The sequence below is a fragment of the Engraulis encrasicolus genome, chromosome 22 (genome assembly GCF_034702125.1).
Source record: "Engraulis encrasicolus isolate BLACKSEA-1 chromosome 22, IST_EnEncr_1.0, whole genome shotgun sequence".
Lineage (NCBI taxonomy): Eukaryota > Metazoa > Chordata > Actinopteri > Clupeiformes > Engraulidae > Engraulis > Engraulis encrasicolus.
Genome location: NC_085878.1, coordinates 40066236 through 40082236, shown reverse-complemented (window position 1 = coordinate 40082236; position 16001 = coordinate 40066236). Strand labels below are relative to the sequence as shown.

The 16001-nt window shown below is 44.9% G+C and overlaps 1 protein-coding gene across 1 annotated transcript; it reads left to right on the top strand.

Annotated features, from left to right (window-relative positions):
• Window positions 1-13333: 13333 nt before the first annotated feature.
• LOC134438576 (P2X purinoceptor 7-like) lies at window positions 13334-16001 on the top strand. Its single transcript, XM_063188171.1, has 3 exons — window positions 13334-13784; window positions 14633-14875; window positions 15324-16001. Exons 1-3 carry the CDS (start codon window positions 13609-13611, stop codon window positions 15472-15474), a joined length of 570 nt encoding a protein of 189 aa, XP_063044241.1. The 5' UTR covers window positions 13334-13608; the 3' UTR covers window positions 15475-16001.

Sequence of the window (16001 nt, the reverse complement as noted above, 5' to 3'; positions counted from 1 at the left end):
TCTTTCATCCCACTCAAGTTATCCAAAGGAGTTGTTGTACTTGTAAGCAACTCCTGACTTCTGAACTCTAGTATCCAGAGAGGTCGTTTTTCTTAACAGCAAACATGAAACTGATAGATCTCCGCTCTGTGAATAACACAATATATCTTTCAAGCAAGCTCCAAAAATGAGTCCAGTTTCTTACAACTTATTCAACTCGTTTGGCAGGTCAATCGCTTGTCTGATGAAAGGGCAGAAGGAAATAGAGTGTGCGTAATGCAGTTACAGAGCAGTGAGCTGCTGCTGTAGAAACCTTGGGCCACAAGGGGGCTACGCTTTTGCACAATTGAAATACGACATCAATAACCTTCAAAGGAACCTGCTGTCAAATGTCAAGCTCTTACAATCCTCTTTACCCTCACCCCTGGCAGTGATCCTCAGACAGACGTAGAGTAGAGAGATGGACTGGAATGGCGGGAACCTGACCACACACAGTCAATGTCTGCCTTTATCACACGAAGCGATGGCTCTGCCAAGGCACGTCTTTGCTTGCCCTTACCAAAGATTCAGGATTCAGGCCAACTGAGAACCGTGCCAGTACCCGTTCCTGCACCTACTCGCGAACCGGCCGTCATGTTCACGCCAAAGATTTTAGCATTCACGAACAGGAAAGTTGGTTTTGCAGATAAGCACTTTAGTGCCGAACGTAACTGGTGCGGGCACTGGCACCAGCTCCGTTCTGGTCGACCTGAAAACGCTAAGAGAGCATCAGTAACGCTAGCAGTTGTTTTCAAAGTGGGGGCCGGGGACCCCTGGGGATGCCAACGGGGGCCGCGGCAGGTTGTCAGGAAAAACGTAGCAAAATTAAATGTAGCAAAATTACATTGTCATTTTGCTACGCCAATTTGGCTAATATGTGAATCTTAAAATAAGGGTTATTATCATAGAGAGCATCAACTCTGCTTCCAGACGGCTTCCCCAGGTCGCATTTACCAGAGAGAGAGAGAGAGAGAGAGAGAGAGAGCGAGAGCGAGATAGAGAGAGAATTTCAATTCTTTATTTGTAACAGACACAATGCTTCATATTGACATAGAAATACAAATACAAGAAAGAGAGAGAGAGAGAGAGAGAGAGAGAGAGAGAGAGAGAGAGAGAGAGAGAGAGAGAGAGAGAGAAGGAAACATGACTTCCACAGATACCCACGCACCTTACTAGTCTGGCATTGCTAAAAAGACGGCCACATCACTCCTGCTACCACACTGCAGCCCTGTTGCCATTTCCTCAGAGAGAGAGAGCAAGAGAGAGAGAGCCACAACCAGTGTTGCCAGATGTGTCTGATCAAATCCCGGCCAAAGGTTCTCAAAAAACGCCAAAATGTGCTAAAATCCGCCCAATTTCAACCAATTGCATTGATTTCTATGGACACAAAACTGCAGAAAAATACGCCAAATGGCCCATTTTTACCATTTTTACCCGCAGACGGCCATCCCAAGCAGACCAATTAGGTGGGTAACCGCCCAATCTGGCAACACTGGCCACAAGTCTGCCCCATACGGCCACCAGGGAGGAATATCACCACCACATTTCCTCACTTCACTGGCCCCTGTCAGACACTCCTCCAGCGGGGTCCCATTTCCCCCTCCTCTCATTCTTCATTTCAGTTCATTTCATTGCATTTCTTTTCCTTTTTTCTTCTTTCATTCCTTTTTTTTCATTCCTTTTTTTCTTTTTCTTTTCTACTCCATATCAAACGCAGCTCTGCCTCTGCATCTGGCTCTGTGGCGGACTTCCCTGGAGGGAATCACATGCAGCGGCCATTTTGGCAGCCAGGTAAATACAGCTGGAGGAGGATCGGGCAGGTGGGAGAGGGGAGGAGGGAGGGAAGGATAGAAGGATGCATGGGGAGAGGGATGGAAGGATGGAGTGATGAAGGAATAGAGTAATGGAGAGAGAGAGAGAGACACACAGACAAGACAGACAGACAGACAGACAGACAGACAGAGAGATTGTATAAATACAGTGCAGCTGGATGAGGATAAGGCGCCTGGGAGCAGAGACCGAGGCATGGTTTAGGGAGAGAGGGGTAGAGGGATGGTTTAGGGAGAGAGGGGTAGAGGGATGGTTTAAGGAGAGAGGGGTAGAGAAATGGTTTAGGGAGAGAGGGGTAGAGGGATGGACAGAGAGAGAGGGGGGGGTAAATACAGTTGACGCGGGAACTGACGGTTGGTATAGTGAGAACAAGATGTAGCATATATGAGGGACAGAAGAGGGAGGTAAGGGTAGGAGGCATGGGGCATAGAGAGAGAGAGAGAGGGGGGGGGCAGAGAGAGAGGGGCAGAGAGGAAGGAGAGAGGGATGGAGAGAGGGATAGATGTAAGACTTAATGGGGAGAAGGGTGGGAGGAGGAAGGAGTAGTGATAAGAGACAGGGAAGGATGGAGAGAGAGAAAGAGAGAGAGGGAGCAATTGGACCGAGGTGGTCATGAGGGAGGAGGTAGGGATGGATGAGTGAAGAGCGGAGGAGGAACAGAAAGAGGAAGAGAGGATGAAAGGATAGAAGTATAGAAGGATGAGACAGAGCAATTGCGCGACTGAGGTGGTCACAAAGGGGAAAAGAAAGGATGGGTGAAAGAAGAGGAGAGGAGGAATGGAAAAAAGGAGAACGAAACAAGAGAGAGGCTGTGCAATTGGGGCAAGGTGTCTGTGAGGGGGGGACGTGTTGTGAAGAGACAAGGGAGAGATGGAGAGAGAAAATGATGAAGAGAGAGAGAGAGAGAGGGAGAGAGAGAGAGAGAGAGCGAATTGGAGCAGAGGTTGCAATAGATGGAGAGAGGGATGGAGGATGAGGGAGAAAGGGATCGAGGGAGGGACAGACAGAGGGGAGGGGGTACGATTGGGCTGAGGTGGTTTGCGATAGATTTTTCCAGAAGGCTGGCTGCGAGCCAGCAGGAGTCCATTGTGGCGTTTGTAACACCAGACTAGGGCTGGACTGGGGGAGAAATAGGGCCTGGGCACTTTTGGATTAAAGGGGCCCCTCATAATTAGCGGCGCAGAACTGACTCACTGGTGAGCCCTGCACCCTTGTGGGCCTCTATTTTCAGAAATGTAAAAAAAAGAAAAGAAAATAAAAACATTTTTTTTTACATTTCTGAAAATAGGGGCCCACAAGGGTGCGGGCCCCCTGGGAAATGCCCGCTCTGCCAGATGGCCAGTCCAGCATCAGACATATCATAGGCTAAAATTCCCTCCTTCCTCTCCTCTTCTCTTCTCTTCTCTTCTCTCCTCTCCTCTTCTCTTCTCTTCTCTTCTCTTCTCTTCTCTTCTCTTCTCTTCTCTTCTCTTCTCTTCTCTTCTCTTCTCTTCTCTCCTCTTCTCTCCTCTCCTCTCCTCTCCTCTTCTCTTCTCTTCTCTTCTCTTCTCTTCTCTTCTCTCCTCTCCTCTTCTCTTCTCCCAGACATATCAGCTGCTAGAGTTCCCATGTTGTCTTTTTTCCTCTCCTGTTGTCTGATCTTTTTGCCTTTTTGTCTCCTCTTTCAATTAATCTGTTCTTCACTACATTCCTTTTCGCTGCCCCCCCCCCCCACACACACACACACAAAGACAAAGACACACACACAAACTCTCTCTCTTTTTTTTCTTTCTCTCCCTCTCTTTCTCTTTCTCTCTCTCTCTCTCTCTCTCTCTCTCTCTCTCTCTCTCTCTAACTCTCTCTCTTCCTCACTCTCTCTCTACCTCTCTCCCTCAATCTCTCATTTCTGCTGTCAGTTTTGCATTAGGCCTGTAGGGGGCACCACATCTCCATGGTTGAGGAGCCAACACTTTTCATCCGTGAATACCCTCCTCCATCTTACTTATACACCCGTCTCTCTCTCTCTCTCTCTCTCTCTCTCTCTCTCTCTCTCTCTCTCCCTCCCCCCCTCTCTCTCTCTCTCTCTCTCCTTCTCTGGTCTTTCATCCTCTTAGTCCTACCATTCTCTCTCATTCTTTCATTTGCTCTCTCTCTCTCTCTCTCTCTCTCTCTCTCTCTCTCTCTCTCTCTCTCTTCCCCTTATTCTCCTTCTTTACACCCACCCCACTAACCTTGTTGCTTATATATTAATTTTAGTCATTGGGTGTGTGGAGTGGATGTTGGGGGAGTGTGTGTGTGTGTGTGTGTGTGTGTGTGTGTGTGTGTGTGTGTGTGTGTGTGTGTGTGTGTGTGTGTGTGTGTGTGTGTGTGTGTGTGTGTGTGTGTGTGAAGGAAGGGGGGAGTCAGGTACAGTGGGGCTAAAGTCCTGGGTTTTTATCAGTTTGATCAAAAAGCTTTTGAGCCATGATGGTGGTGATGGGTGTGTGTGTGTGTGTGGGGGGTGTAGGGTGGGCGGCGGGGGTGAGCAGTGGTGGTCCAGGATGAGGGGGTGAGTTGGGGAGGTGGGATGTGAGGAGATGGTGGTGGTGGTGGTGGTGGTGGTAGTGGTGGGGTAGGGGGTTGGCGGGGGGGGAGGGGGTGTTCTGGCTGGCGTCTTGCTCACCTCCCCGCCCCAGACACAAACACACACACACACACACACACACACACACACACACACACACACACACACACACACACACACACACACACACACACACACTCGCATACGCACACTCATATACGCATACACACACACACACAGACACACACATATACACATCCACACACACACACACACACACGCACACACACACATACACATACACACACACACACTAACCCCGCTGGCGTCGTGTGTTGGAGCAGTGAGGCGGGTAGGAGAATGAGAAGAAGAGAAAGGAGAGAAAGGAGAGAGAGAGAGCGAAAGAGAGGGAGAGAGAGAGAGAGAGAGAGAAAGAAAGAGAGAGAGAGAGAGAGAGAGAGAGAGAGAGAGAGAAAGAAAGAGAGAGAGAGAGAGAAAGGGCCCTGCAGTAATAGACCTTGAATTACAATTAATCCTCGGCCGCTCGATTTGCCAATAGCGTTCGCAGGCGTCTGACTGAATGAGGGAGGGACAGACTGGATAGAGCATCGAGTTGCTCACTCTGAGACCACCAATGCACAGCAGCACAGCACGGCACAGCACAGTGCGGCACAGCACAGCACAGCAGAGACAGGCAGAACAGGCTCAGCTCAGCACCGCACAGCTCATAACACAGCCTGGTACAGCACGACAGAATATAGCACAACACAGAGCAACACAGCATAGAAAAGCATAGGACAGCACAGCACAGCACAGCACAGCACAGCGAGGTGTGGCATGACACAGTGCGGTGCGGCATGACAAAGCGCAGGCAGAACAGGCTCAGCACAGCACCACATAGCACATAACACAGTACAGCACGACAGAATATTGCACAACACAGAGCAAGACAGCATAGAAAAGCACAGAACAGGACAGCACAGCACAGCACAGCACAGCACAGCACAGCACAGCACAGCACAGCGAGGTATGGCATGACAGAACACAGTAGTTTTGGGTAGGGTGCGCACATCCAAAAACAGTTGTTGCAGGTGCCAGACAAAAAAGTCAGACTGTTGAAAAAGGTAGGTCTGCACACTGCCGATCAGCTCCAAAAATAAACTATATTATTTAAAAAGCAAAAAAATAATATCTTTTAAAAAATAAAAGCTTTTTAAATGATAAAGTTTATTTTTGGAGCTGATCGGCAGTATGACAGAACACAGCCCAGCACAAAACAGCACAGTACAGCACAGGTAAGTAGAGGACACCAAAGTACAGCACAGCGGGGTATAGCCCAGCATGGCACGGCACAGACCAGAAGAGTTTGTTAAGGTCAGCATTGCACAGACCACACAGCACAGAATAGCAGAGCACAGCATGTCGCAACACTTTAAGTATAGAACAGCACTGCACAACACGGCATGGTACAGCACATCATAGTACACTCCAAGAGGGAATGTGTCATTTTTAACACATTGCCTAGTGTTAAGGTGATTTTAACACATATTGTGTGGAATGTGACACAACATGTGTATTATTCAGTTGAAATACTGTGTCAAAAAGGGTGTTGTCCCTGAGCAAACACAACTTGTGTCATTTCTGACCAGTGTTGCCCAATTGGGCGGTTGCCCGCCCAATTGGGCTACTTGGGATGGCCGTCTGCGGGTAAAAACGGGAAAAATTGGCCATTTGGCGTTCTTTAACCCTTTCGCGACGATGATAAAGATTCTATTTTGTGGTGCTGCATGAAGACCTTCCATAAAATTCAGTGTTTCTAAGTTGTGGTACATACACCAAATGTGTTCTATATACCATTGTAATCAGGAGAACCAGGGCTACAAAATGATATAAATTTCAGCATATAGTTTTCATTCATTATTGAAATATCTTGACAAAGATCAGTAGGTACTTGTACAAAAATCCGTTAAAAAAAAGGAAAATTCCAGACATAAATCCTTTTTTGACATATTTCTGTACTAGATAGACAAAAATATAGAGTGTATCAAACGTTCAGAATTTTGTGTGCTACATAAAGGTATAAAGTTTATGTGGCTAGGACATACTGTTCAAAAGATATGATACATTTAGTTATGGGTGCAAAAAAACAGTTATATCAATTTAGAATGCTGCGAGAATTCTTTTACTGACATTCACATTACCAGAAGAGAGAACTAGCTATGCACTAGAAGTGAATACAAAAATACAACAAAATCTGGTGCAATAAACCATTTCTTTATTGTTTCCTGTCTGTAAAAAATGTATTTGATAGAGTATTTGGATTGAAACAGGACAATGGATGTATTGGACAATTGGATGAATACAGATGACCCCCCCCCACCCCCTACCCCCTTTTTTGTTGATGTTGTTAATAACAATGGAAAAACAATGCATAGATTGCTTCATAGAAATATTTACATTTATAAATAGATGAATACATTCATAGATAAATAACACTGAAATAAATAAATAAAATAATAATAGTGACAATCTGCTCATCCCGAACAGAACACATTTTCAAGAAACACACTGTCTCACAATTCCTTGTGATAGTCTTGGCTGTGCCAAAGTGCAAAACAGTTTTTCTCTGCTGTACAGTGTAGATACACTTTACATTGAGGCGCATCACAGAAAGAATATACTTTGTATTCCTTCTTGGTCCTCGCATAGCACACTTTACAATTACGCTTGGTAGTGCTAAATTTTGGTAGGTGCACAGTGTGAAAAGCTCCTTGCTCCCTCTTTGGAGGCTTGAACACTGGAGGATCGGCATATTCCTCCAACCCTGCCAACTGTCTGACTAACTCCTCCCTGTACTCCCCCAGCGAATACTGCCTAGGCCGTTTTAACAAAACATTATCTGGCTGTTGTGACCTGTGCAACTGAAACAAAATGAAGCTGTTAACAACAGCCATGTCCACCATATGAAAAAAAAGAGTTTTCCACCATTTCATGCACTTCCTCAAGACATTGTTATTGGTCATGAGCTGGTCAGATCTGTCCACACCATTCATGAACTGATTGTATTGTTGTATTACCCTGGGTTGTTGCACCTGCAGTGTGCGCCACCTCTCACCATTTCTCTCTCTTCTCTGCACAATAACAAAATCATTGGCATTACTGATGGTGGAGAGCACAGTAACCGGCCTACTGTCCATCCACTGCAGGGCAAGGCAAACCCCATCCCTTTCCCATCTCATGCCCCCCCCGTTCTTGTCTTTTGGCCCATTCCTTCCCCTTTTTCATTGAGTCAGGAAAGTTCCTCCTGTTCTCACTTGCCGTCCCCGTGGCTGGTGTTAATGAGGTATATAAGTCCTTGATTAACTTGACTGACGAATAGAAATTATCAAAATAAAAGTGGTAACCCTGGTGTAGGAGTGGTGCGGCCAGCTCCATCACCGTGTCATAGGCCAAACCATTTTCAGACACTTTATGCCCAGCTCTTTTCCCAATGTACACATTAAAATCATACGAATACCCGTTGGCACTGTCTGCCAAAACCCACAATTTGATTCCCCACTTTACTGGTTTGTTTGGCATAAATTGTCGAATTCCAGAGCGATGCTTAGACTTTACCATGCGTTCATCAACAGCAACCTGCTGAAATGGCTGATAAAGACTCATGCACCGGTCTTTGATGTGGGCCATGAAGGTGGAGATTTTGGACAGCTTCTCTGAGTCACTTTCAGCACTGGGGTCTACGATATGGAGCATAGCCATCAAGGCCTTGTATCGGTCGCGTGTCATAAAAGAACGTCCCCACAGACCATGATACAGGCTCTTTTTGCTCCAGTAACGACTGGTAGGGCTGACGTCTACTAGTCCCATGTACAATAAAAGTCCTGCCAGCTTGTAGAGCTCCTCTGCTGTGGTATCTACCCACTCGCCATGCTTGTTGGCATATGTTGGCTTATGCAGCACAGCACTCCAACCATATGCATTGGTATGCTGTGCAATCTGTGTCATGACCTCCACTGTGAAAAACAACTTAAAAAAATCAAGAGCACAGCTCATTGCACCCCTGAGGAGTGTTGCAGGCAGGTGTAAGCCTGGTGGTCTTAGTGGTGTGAATGGTGGTAGCTGGTTTGGTGTGTCTGGTGTGTTGTAAGAGTTGGTACCATACACAGGCTGCAGTGACCCAACTCCTCCTCTGACCCTGGAAGCCCGTGCTCTGCCTCCTCCTCCTCCTCCTCTGCCTCCTCGTCCTCTGCCTCCTCGTCCTCTGCCCCCTTCTGCTCTGCTTCTGCCTCCTCTGCCTTCCCCTCCTCCGCCTCCGCCTCCTCTTCCTTCCCCTCCTCCTCCTCCTCCTCCTCCTCCTCCGCCGCCTCCTCCTCCTCCTCCTCCTCGTCCTCTGCCCCCTTCTGCTCTGCTTCGGCCTCCTCTGCCTTCTCCTCTTCCTCCTCCTCCTCCTCCTCCTCCTCCTCCTCCTCCTCCGCCGCCTCCTCCTCCTCCTCCTCTTCCGCCTCGGCCTCCTCCACTTGGTCCGCCAGCTCGTCCTCTACCCGTATCGCTCCTTGGCAGTTGACCTGAGTTCGGTGATGCAGGCTCTAGTTCATCTGCTGGTTCCGGATGAAAGCTAGAAGGGAAGCAGAGAACAACACTGGTGATCATGCAATCATAAAATGTTGGCTCACTCAGACAGCACACAATACTTTTGAGCACATTGTGTTGGCTCCATATAACACATGCAACAAAACAGATTTTCAGTATAAAACTTGCACAATGATTCACATAGGACTACAGGCCTAAGTTACATAATCATAATCATATGTATAAATTAGACAAAGTAAACATAAACATTGTTAATTCATGGAGTGTGCATTTAGATGCTTCCAGTAAAGTGGCCTTTTTTCCTCCTCATAAATTTAGATTGGTAGCCTATAGTCATGCATATGAAAAATATATCGTCATAGCTTGGACCTCTTGAACAGAAGAGCACAAAATGTGCTGATACATCTTATGAGCTAAATAGGGGCTTCAGAGACACTACTTCCTTTACATATAAAATTCATGAAAATATACATTTTCCTGAGGAAAGTAAGTGAGCGTGACGGGAGTATGCTACCGTCTCAAAATCTTGACGCGTCTGACAGACTGAGGTAATACCTACGGGGTGACAGATTGAATGAATGAATCGCTACAGTAGACCAGCTCATTTTTTCCCCTCTGATAGAAATTAATACTCAATCAAAACCTGTGCCCTTTTCAAACACCATTTCATATTAGCAGAGGCAATGGGCCACATACTGTTACAAACAACAACGGGATACCTTCAAACTTCACCGGCAAAAGTTGGCTAGCTTATTTGTGGGAAACAAAATAGACTACAAAATAGGCTATCGTCATAGCTTGGACCTCTTGAACAGAAAAGCACAAAATGTGCTGATACATCTACTGAGCTAAATAGGGGCTTCAGAGATACTACTTCCTTTACATATAAAACTCATGAAAAATATAAATTTTCCTGAGGAAAATAAGTGAGCGTCGGGAGTACCATCTCAGAATATTGACGCGTCTGACTGACTGAGGTAATACCTACGGGCTGACAGATTGAATGAATGAATCGCTACAGTAGACCAGCTCATTATTTTCTCCTCTGATAGAAATGAATACTCGATCAAAACCTATGCCCTTTTCAAACATCATTTCATATTAGCAGAGGCAATGGGCCACATACTGTAACAAACAACAACGAGGTACCTTCAAACTTCACCGGCAAAAGTTGGCTAGCTTATTTGTGGGAAACAAAATAGGCTATCGTCATAGCTTGGACCTCTTGAACAGAAAATCACAAAATGTGCTGATACATCTAATGAGCTAAATAAGGGCTTCAGAGATACTACTTCCTTTACATATAAAACTCGTGAAAAATATACATTTTCCTGAGGAAAATAAGTGAGCGTCGGGAGTGCCATCTCACAATATTGACGCGTCTGACAGACTGAGGTAATACCTACGGGCTGACAGATTGAATGAATGAATCGCTACAGTAGACCAGCTCATTATTTTCTCCTCTGATAGAAATGAATACTCGATCAAAACCTATGCCCTTTTCAAACATCATTCATATTAGCAGAGGCAATGGGCCACATACTGTAATCAAACAACAACGAGATAGCTTCAAACTTCACCGGCGAAAGTTGGCTAGCTTACTAGCTAAAGTTGTCGTCACGTACCTTGTTTCTGAATCGCTTCCACGCAACTCCTCGTCCAAGGCAAACTCCTCATCACTTGAAAGACCACCGGTTTCGCTGTCAATATCGCTCTCGTTGTTATTTTCTGTCATCATAGCCACCACTTCATCCCGACTGTAGCGGACGCGCTTGCGAGGTGGAGCAGCCATCATAACAAGTGAACGTCAATATCCAGCTGTGAGCGTGGACATGACAGATAAACCTAGCTACCAATCACAACTAAGCATTTCCAAGTCTTTCTTTTTTGATTGGTTAGGTTGTAGTAATGTCAATACAACATGTTTCGGCAGATGTTTACGTATTTTATTGCCATAACAACCACAACGCCATCGTTTCGAAGTGCACGATATTTCTATGCGCCGTCTCCAAAGGGTTAAAGCCGTTTTGTGCCCATAGAAAACAAATGCAATTTGTTGAAATTGGGCGGAATTTAGCGTTTTGGCGTTTTTTGAGAACCTTTTGGGCGGGTTTTAATCAGACAATCTGGCAAGACTGTTTCTGACACAGTACTTGTTAGAGTGAACGGCACAGACCCTTTGGCACAGCAGGGTACAGCAGCGAGCACGAGGTGCGAGCCAGCATCCAGCATCTGCATGGATGAGTACCGGTATGTGTGTGTGTCTGTGTATGTGTGTGTGTGTGTGTGTGTATGTGTATGTGTGTGTGTGTGTGTGTGTGTGTGTGTGTGTCTGTGCATGTGTGTCAGTGTATGTGTGTGTGGTACGTGTGTTTGTGTATTTAAGTATACTGTATATTGTTCAATACAGGCTACATTTGTGCTTACATGGTATACGTCAAGGCTTTCTGCGTGCGTGCGTGCGTGCGTGCGTGCGTGCATATCTACGTGAAGTGAGCCCATGAATGTCATGCGGGGGACGAGATGGGGTGAGTTAGGACACGAGCTCCTGGCAATCATGCAAAATTACACCATTTTTATGGCCACGCTACTGCAGTCGTGTGTGTGTGTGTGTGTGTGTGTGTGTGTGTGTGTGTGTGTGTGTGTGTGTGTGTGTGTGTGTGTGTGTGTGTGTGTGTGTGTTATCGATGTGGGTCTGTGTTGATGTGTGTGTGTGTGTGTGTGTGTGTGTGTTTATGCATGTGTGTGTGTGTGTTTATGCATGTGTGTGTGTGTGTGTGTGCATGCTACGCGAGCACATGGTGTGTCCTGACACACTTATTTTGCCTTTGTCACCAATAGCAACAAATCTCATTCTCGCTGGCCTGTTGATGTTTTGCAACGTTGAAAACAAGGCGAGGGAGGAGAGAGCCCTTGCAAAAATCGATCATAGTTTCATGCTTTTTTTGAGCATGGCACGGCATGGTTTTTGGTTTGACTATGGTTTAACTGTAAAACTAACCACGGTTTTACTCTGAAAACTAACCATGGTTAAACGTTAAACACAAACCATGCTGAAAAATATATGAAAACCATGAATAACCATGATACTTGTTTAGTCAGGAACCAGAGTTTTCATGGTTACCCCCCAAAAAACATGGATAAGCCATTCAGAGAATTACTACAGTAAAACCATGGTTACCACAGTAAAATGATGGTTGATTTTCGTAAGGGAGATAATGTGTTTTAATATTGAATTTTTCTTTCCTTAGTTACCCCCTTCTGTCGAACCCGTACATGGCTATGCTGAGACACACACATTCACATTCACATTCACACACACACACACACACACACACACACACACACACACACACACACACACACACACACACACACACACACACACACACACGTAAACACATACACACATACAGTACACACATACATGATCGAGAAAGAGATAGTGTGTATCGGTGTGTGAATAGAACTTGTGTGCCTATGTGTGAAAGAGCAAAGCAATGTGTGGATATGTGTGTGATATCATAGAAGTGAGGACACCCCTCACATTTCCCAATGTTTGTAGCATTCAGTGTACAACTGACATAGCTGCTTCAATGTGTTGTTCACTCAAACTAATTACAGCCATTAATGTCTCAAAATGTTTCTCACAAAATTGAGTACACCCTAACGGCCCGTACCCACACGGCGAAATTCCGCGCCGCTCTCATTGACTTTGAATGGAGGCGATAACTCGCTTGACAGCGCGGAGTTGAAGAGATATCGCAGCGGGACGCGATTTGATATAGACGAGTTCTCTATATCATGCAAATCTGATGGTCCAATAACCAATCAGATGGGCGTATGGGTAGCAAGGGCGGGAGTTACAAAAATTTTTGAAAAACATGGCAGCGATTTCTATGATTTCCAGCATCACGTTTTTGCTTAATATAAAGACCCTAAATGCTTATAAATGTCAAGACTTCCATGGATTGATGTAAAAATGCACCACGAACGTATGTAACACAAGTAGGTTACCCCACATTGCCATTTGATCACTCAATGTTTTGAGCTAACCGGGTAAGCTAATGCTAGCATTTTACCAGAACCAGGCAGCTACAAGCTTATATTAGACTACTTCTATACTTCTATAAGGATATAACGGGGCTTAAATGTTATCTAGGACCAAAACACAATCGCATTTAAAGGTTCACTAAGTTAACAAAATTAAACTTCGCTATAGGCCTACGTTCTTTTCTTACCTAAAATACACAAACTCAAACTTTGAATAAAATGAGAAAGTTGTATTTGTCAAAATCGTATTTTTTGGGAAGTTATAAAATACGCCTTTCTGATTGGACAACAGAACGTGACGTACATTTCGGAAGACATGCAGACCGAAGCCTATCTCAATAACGCCATCTTGTGTTGAAATGGCATTAGGTCTACTGATCGAAATAAAGTGAATAGAGTCTGTTTTTTCATTTAGTGTTTCACAATAAGTATTAGGGCCTACTCCATGAATGTATCCTTTTTCATTTTTTGTTTATATTTTAGATAATGTAGTTTTAGTGTGGGGTTGGATACTTGCTAATAGTGACGCGCTGCGCATGCGACTCGAGTACTGAGTTGATCTGAAGGCAACCATTATGGACGACTTGTCATCCAGTCCCGGCAGTAGTGACCAAGATGATTTATTTGTTCCCCGAGGTGTACAACCGTATTTATATGAACCCCTGGCGCGGGAGGATGGGGTACAAGTGTGTGAAACGGGCATGGAGGCCACAGGAGACAACGGCAGTGCTCGGTTGGGGCACATCAATTGGTAGGCTACAATAATGTCCTCATTTCAGTGTCTTACTACTGGTGTGTCAATGTGAAGAGAAAATGAATACATGCTGAAACAGTGTCAATAAACGAGGTAGTGTTGGCGATGTATAAACTATTTAATTTCGTTTATGAACGTTGACTGTCATTTCCCTTCCTTTTGTGCTTGTTTTTAGCAGATGATAGCAATGCTATTTGTTGCCTATACAAGGCTAATAATTGGGCTAGAAATCAGTCGTGGTGCCGATGAAGTAGCATACGACTACTACGTGGAAAGCTGCAGCGTGTTTTGTAGTTGTCACCTAAACTCATTGACACTTTGCAGCCTGAACCGAATTGACTAATTGCCCAGAGGAGCATCGCAATACCTATACACGTAGACTCAGGATCGTATTAGTCTCAACGGGTATGCTACCGCTAGACAACGACAGACAGCACCGTCTCATTTAGAAAATGAAAATGAGACGGTGCTGTACTCTAATAGATTGCCATCGGGCTACCAGTCTGTTGTATACTTAGAAGTAGAAATTTAAACAAAGCACGGAGGAGAAATGTACATGAACTTCACTTTACTTCATTCATTCTTATTCTGCCGTGTGCGTAATTACAAGCCATAATGCAGCGCCCCTGTAGGCTAGGTAGATACACCATACAGTCCCACCAAGTACTTTTGTGAAAAGGCAATAGAGTTTGCCATTACATGACTCACAACCCTACATATTTGAATATCGTGTGATTACATCATTACTTGTTATGTTTATTTCTGCAATGTGATTCAGGTGTCATGAAAGGTGTAGCACAAAAGATGTCAATGTCCTGATTTGTTACACGTCTACTCCGTGACAGGTGCACATGCTCTGCCTGTGTGGCGATGCCAACTTCAGTTGAGTCGGTGTGCTGCAGTGAGATCCCCGAAGTGGCCGCGAAAACCGACGCACACAACTGCAGGCACAATGCACAGCTACAGTGCATTACAGAACATCCTGGATTTCAGTCAGTCTGCCTGGACAGATGGGTCCTGGAGACAGCCCACTACCAATATATGCAGCAATATGGTGGGCTTGCTCGACAGGACCCTTCTGAAAATGAGTAAGTTATCTCCCATTTTCATATAGAGTTGCCAATCTCGAAATTGCAGAGATTTCATAGGCCTATAGACCAGTGTTTCCCAACCCTGGGAAACACTGCTTTGTCTTGCGTACCCCCTAAGCATCTTAGTTGTCCCATGAGTACCCCCTAATCGATTTTCTTTATCATTTTCTCAGTCCTGATGTGGCTGCTCCATACATTTGTTATAATAATAACACTTTTCCAAGTCCCCCCTGCAATGTGCTCGCGTACCCCTAGTGGTACACGTACCCCTGGTTGGGAAACACTGCTAGACTATGGAGTTCAGCTTAAGGCTTCAGTAGTAACATTATTATTATTATTATTATTATTAACAGCACACACACACTGCTGAATAACTGCTGTAACACCAAATTACCTATTTCTGATGAAGGCACACTTTCTACATTATATTTCTTTTTTTGTACAGAAAACTCAGACATACTGCTTATCGGCAGTTGGTGAGGTGGTGCTGGCAATTTCTAGGCCGCCGTGTGCGAGTGCCCCTCCCATCCTGTGCTGTCACCAAGATTCGGCAAACCTTTCCATCCAGTCAACAAACAGGCTTCCAGGAAATGTAGGACTCTATAGTGTGAGACCTTGCGTCCCAGTGTGTGGGCAGGTAATGACCTTGTCTTGAAAAAGTCAGTTAATAAATATCACTGTGACCTACAGTACAGGCCAAAAGAATGGACTCGCCTTCTCATTTATGCATTCTCTTTATTTTCATTGTGTATTTACATGGAGGATATCAAAACTGTGCATGAACACATGAAGAGTTCAGATGCAAATACCCCTAACTCCATTTCTGAAGACATGCACTTCTATATTTTTAGAGAACCCAGATGTTGGTTTGGTTTACATTCATGTACTTGATAATACATATAAATAGTTATATTACATAAATAAAATTAAAAAAAATATGCAATTATGTTAGCTTTGTATTAAATAAAAATGAATTAAGATTATTTTCTGAAAAGGCACCTTGCTTGTATGTGAAACTATTGAAATTGTGTTATTCGAGGGTCTTGACAGATTTGGATGGGGGTGCACCTCTAATTATTATCAATCTTTTGAAAACCGGCTGTGATGGCATCGGATGATCTCC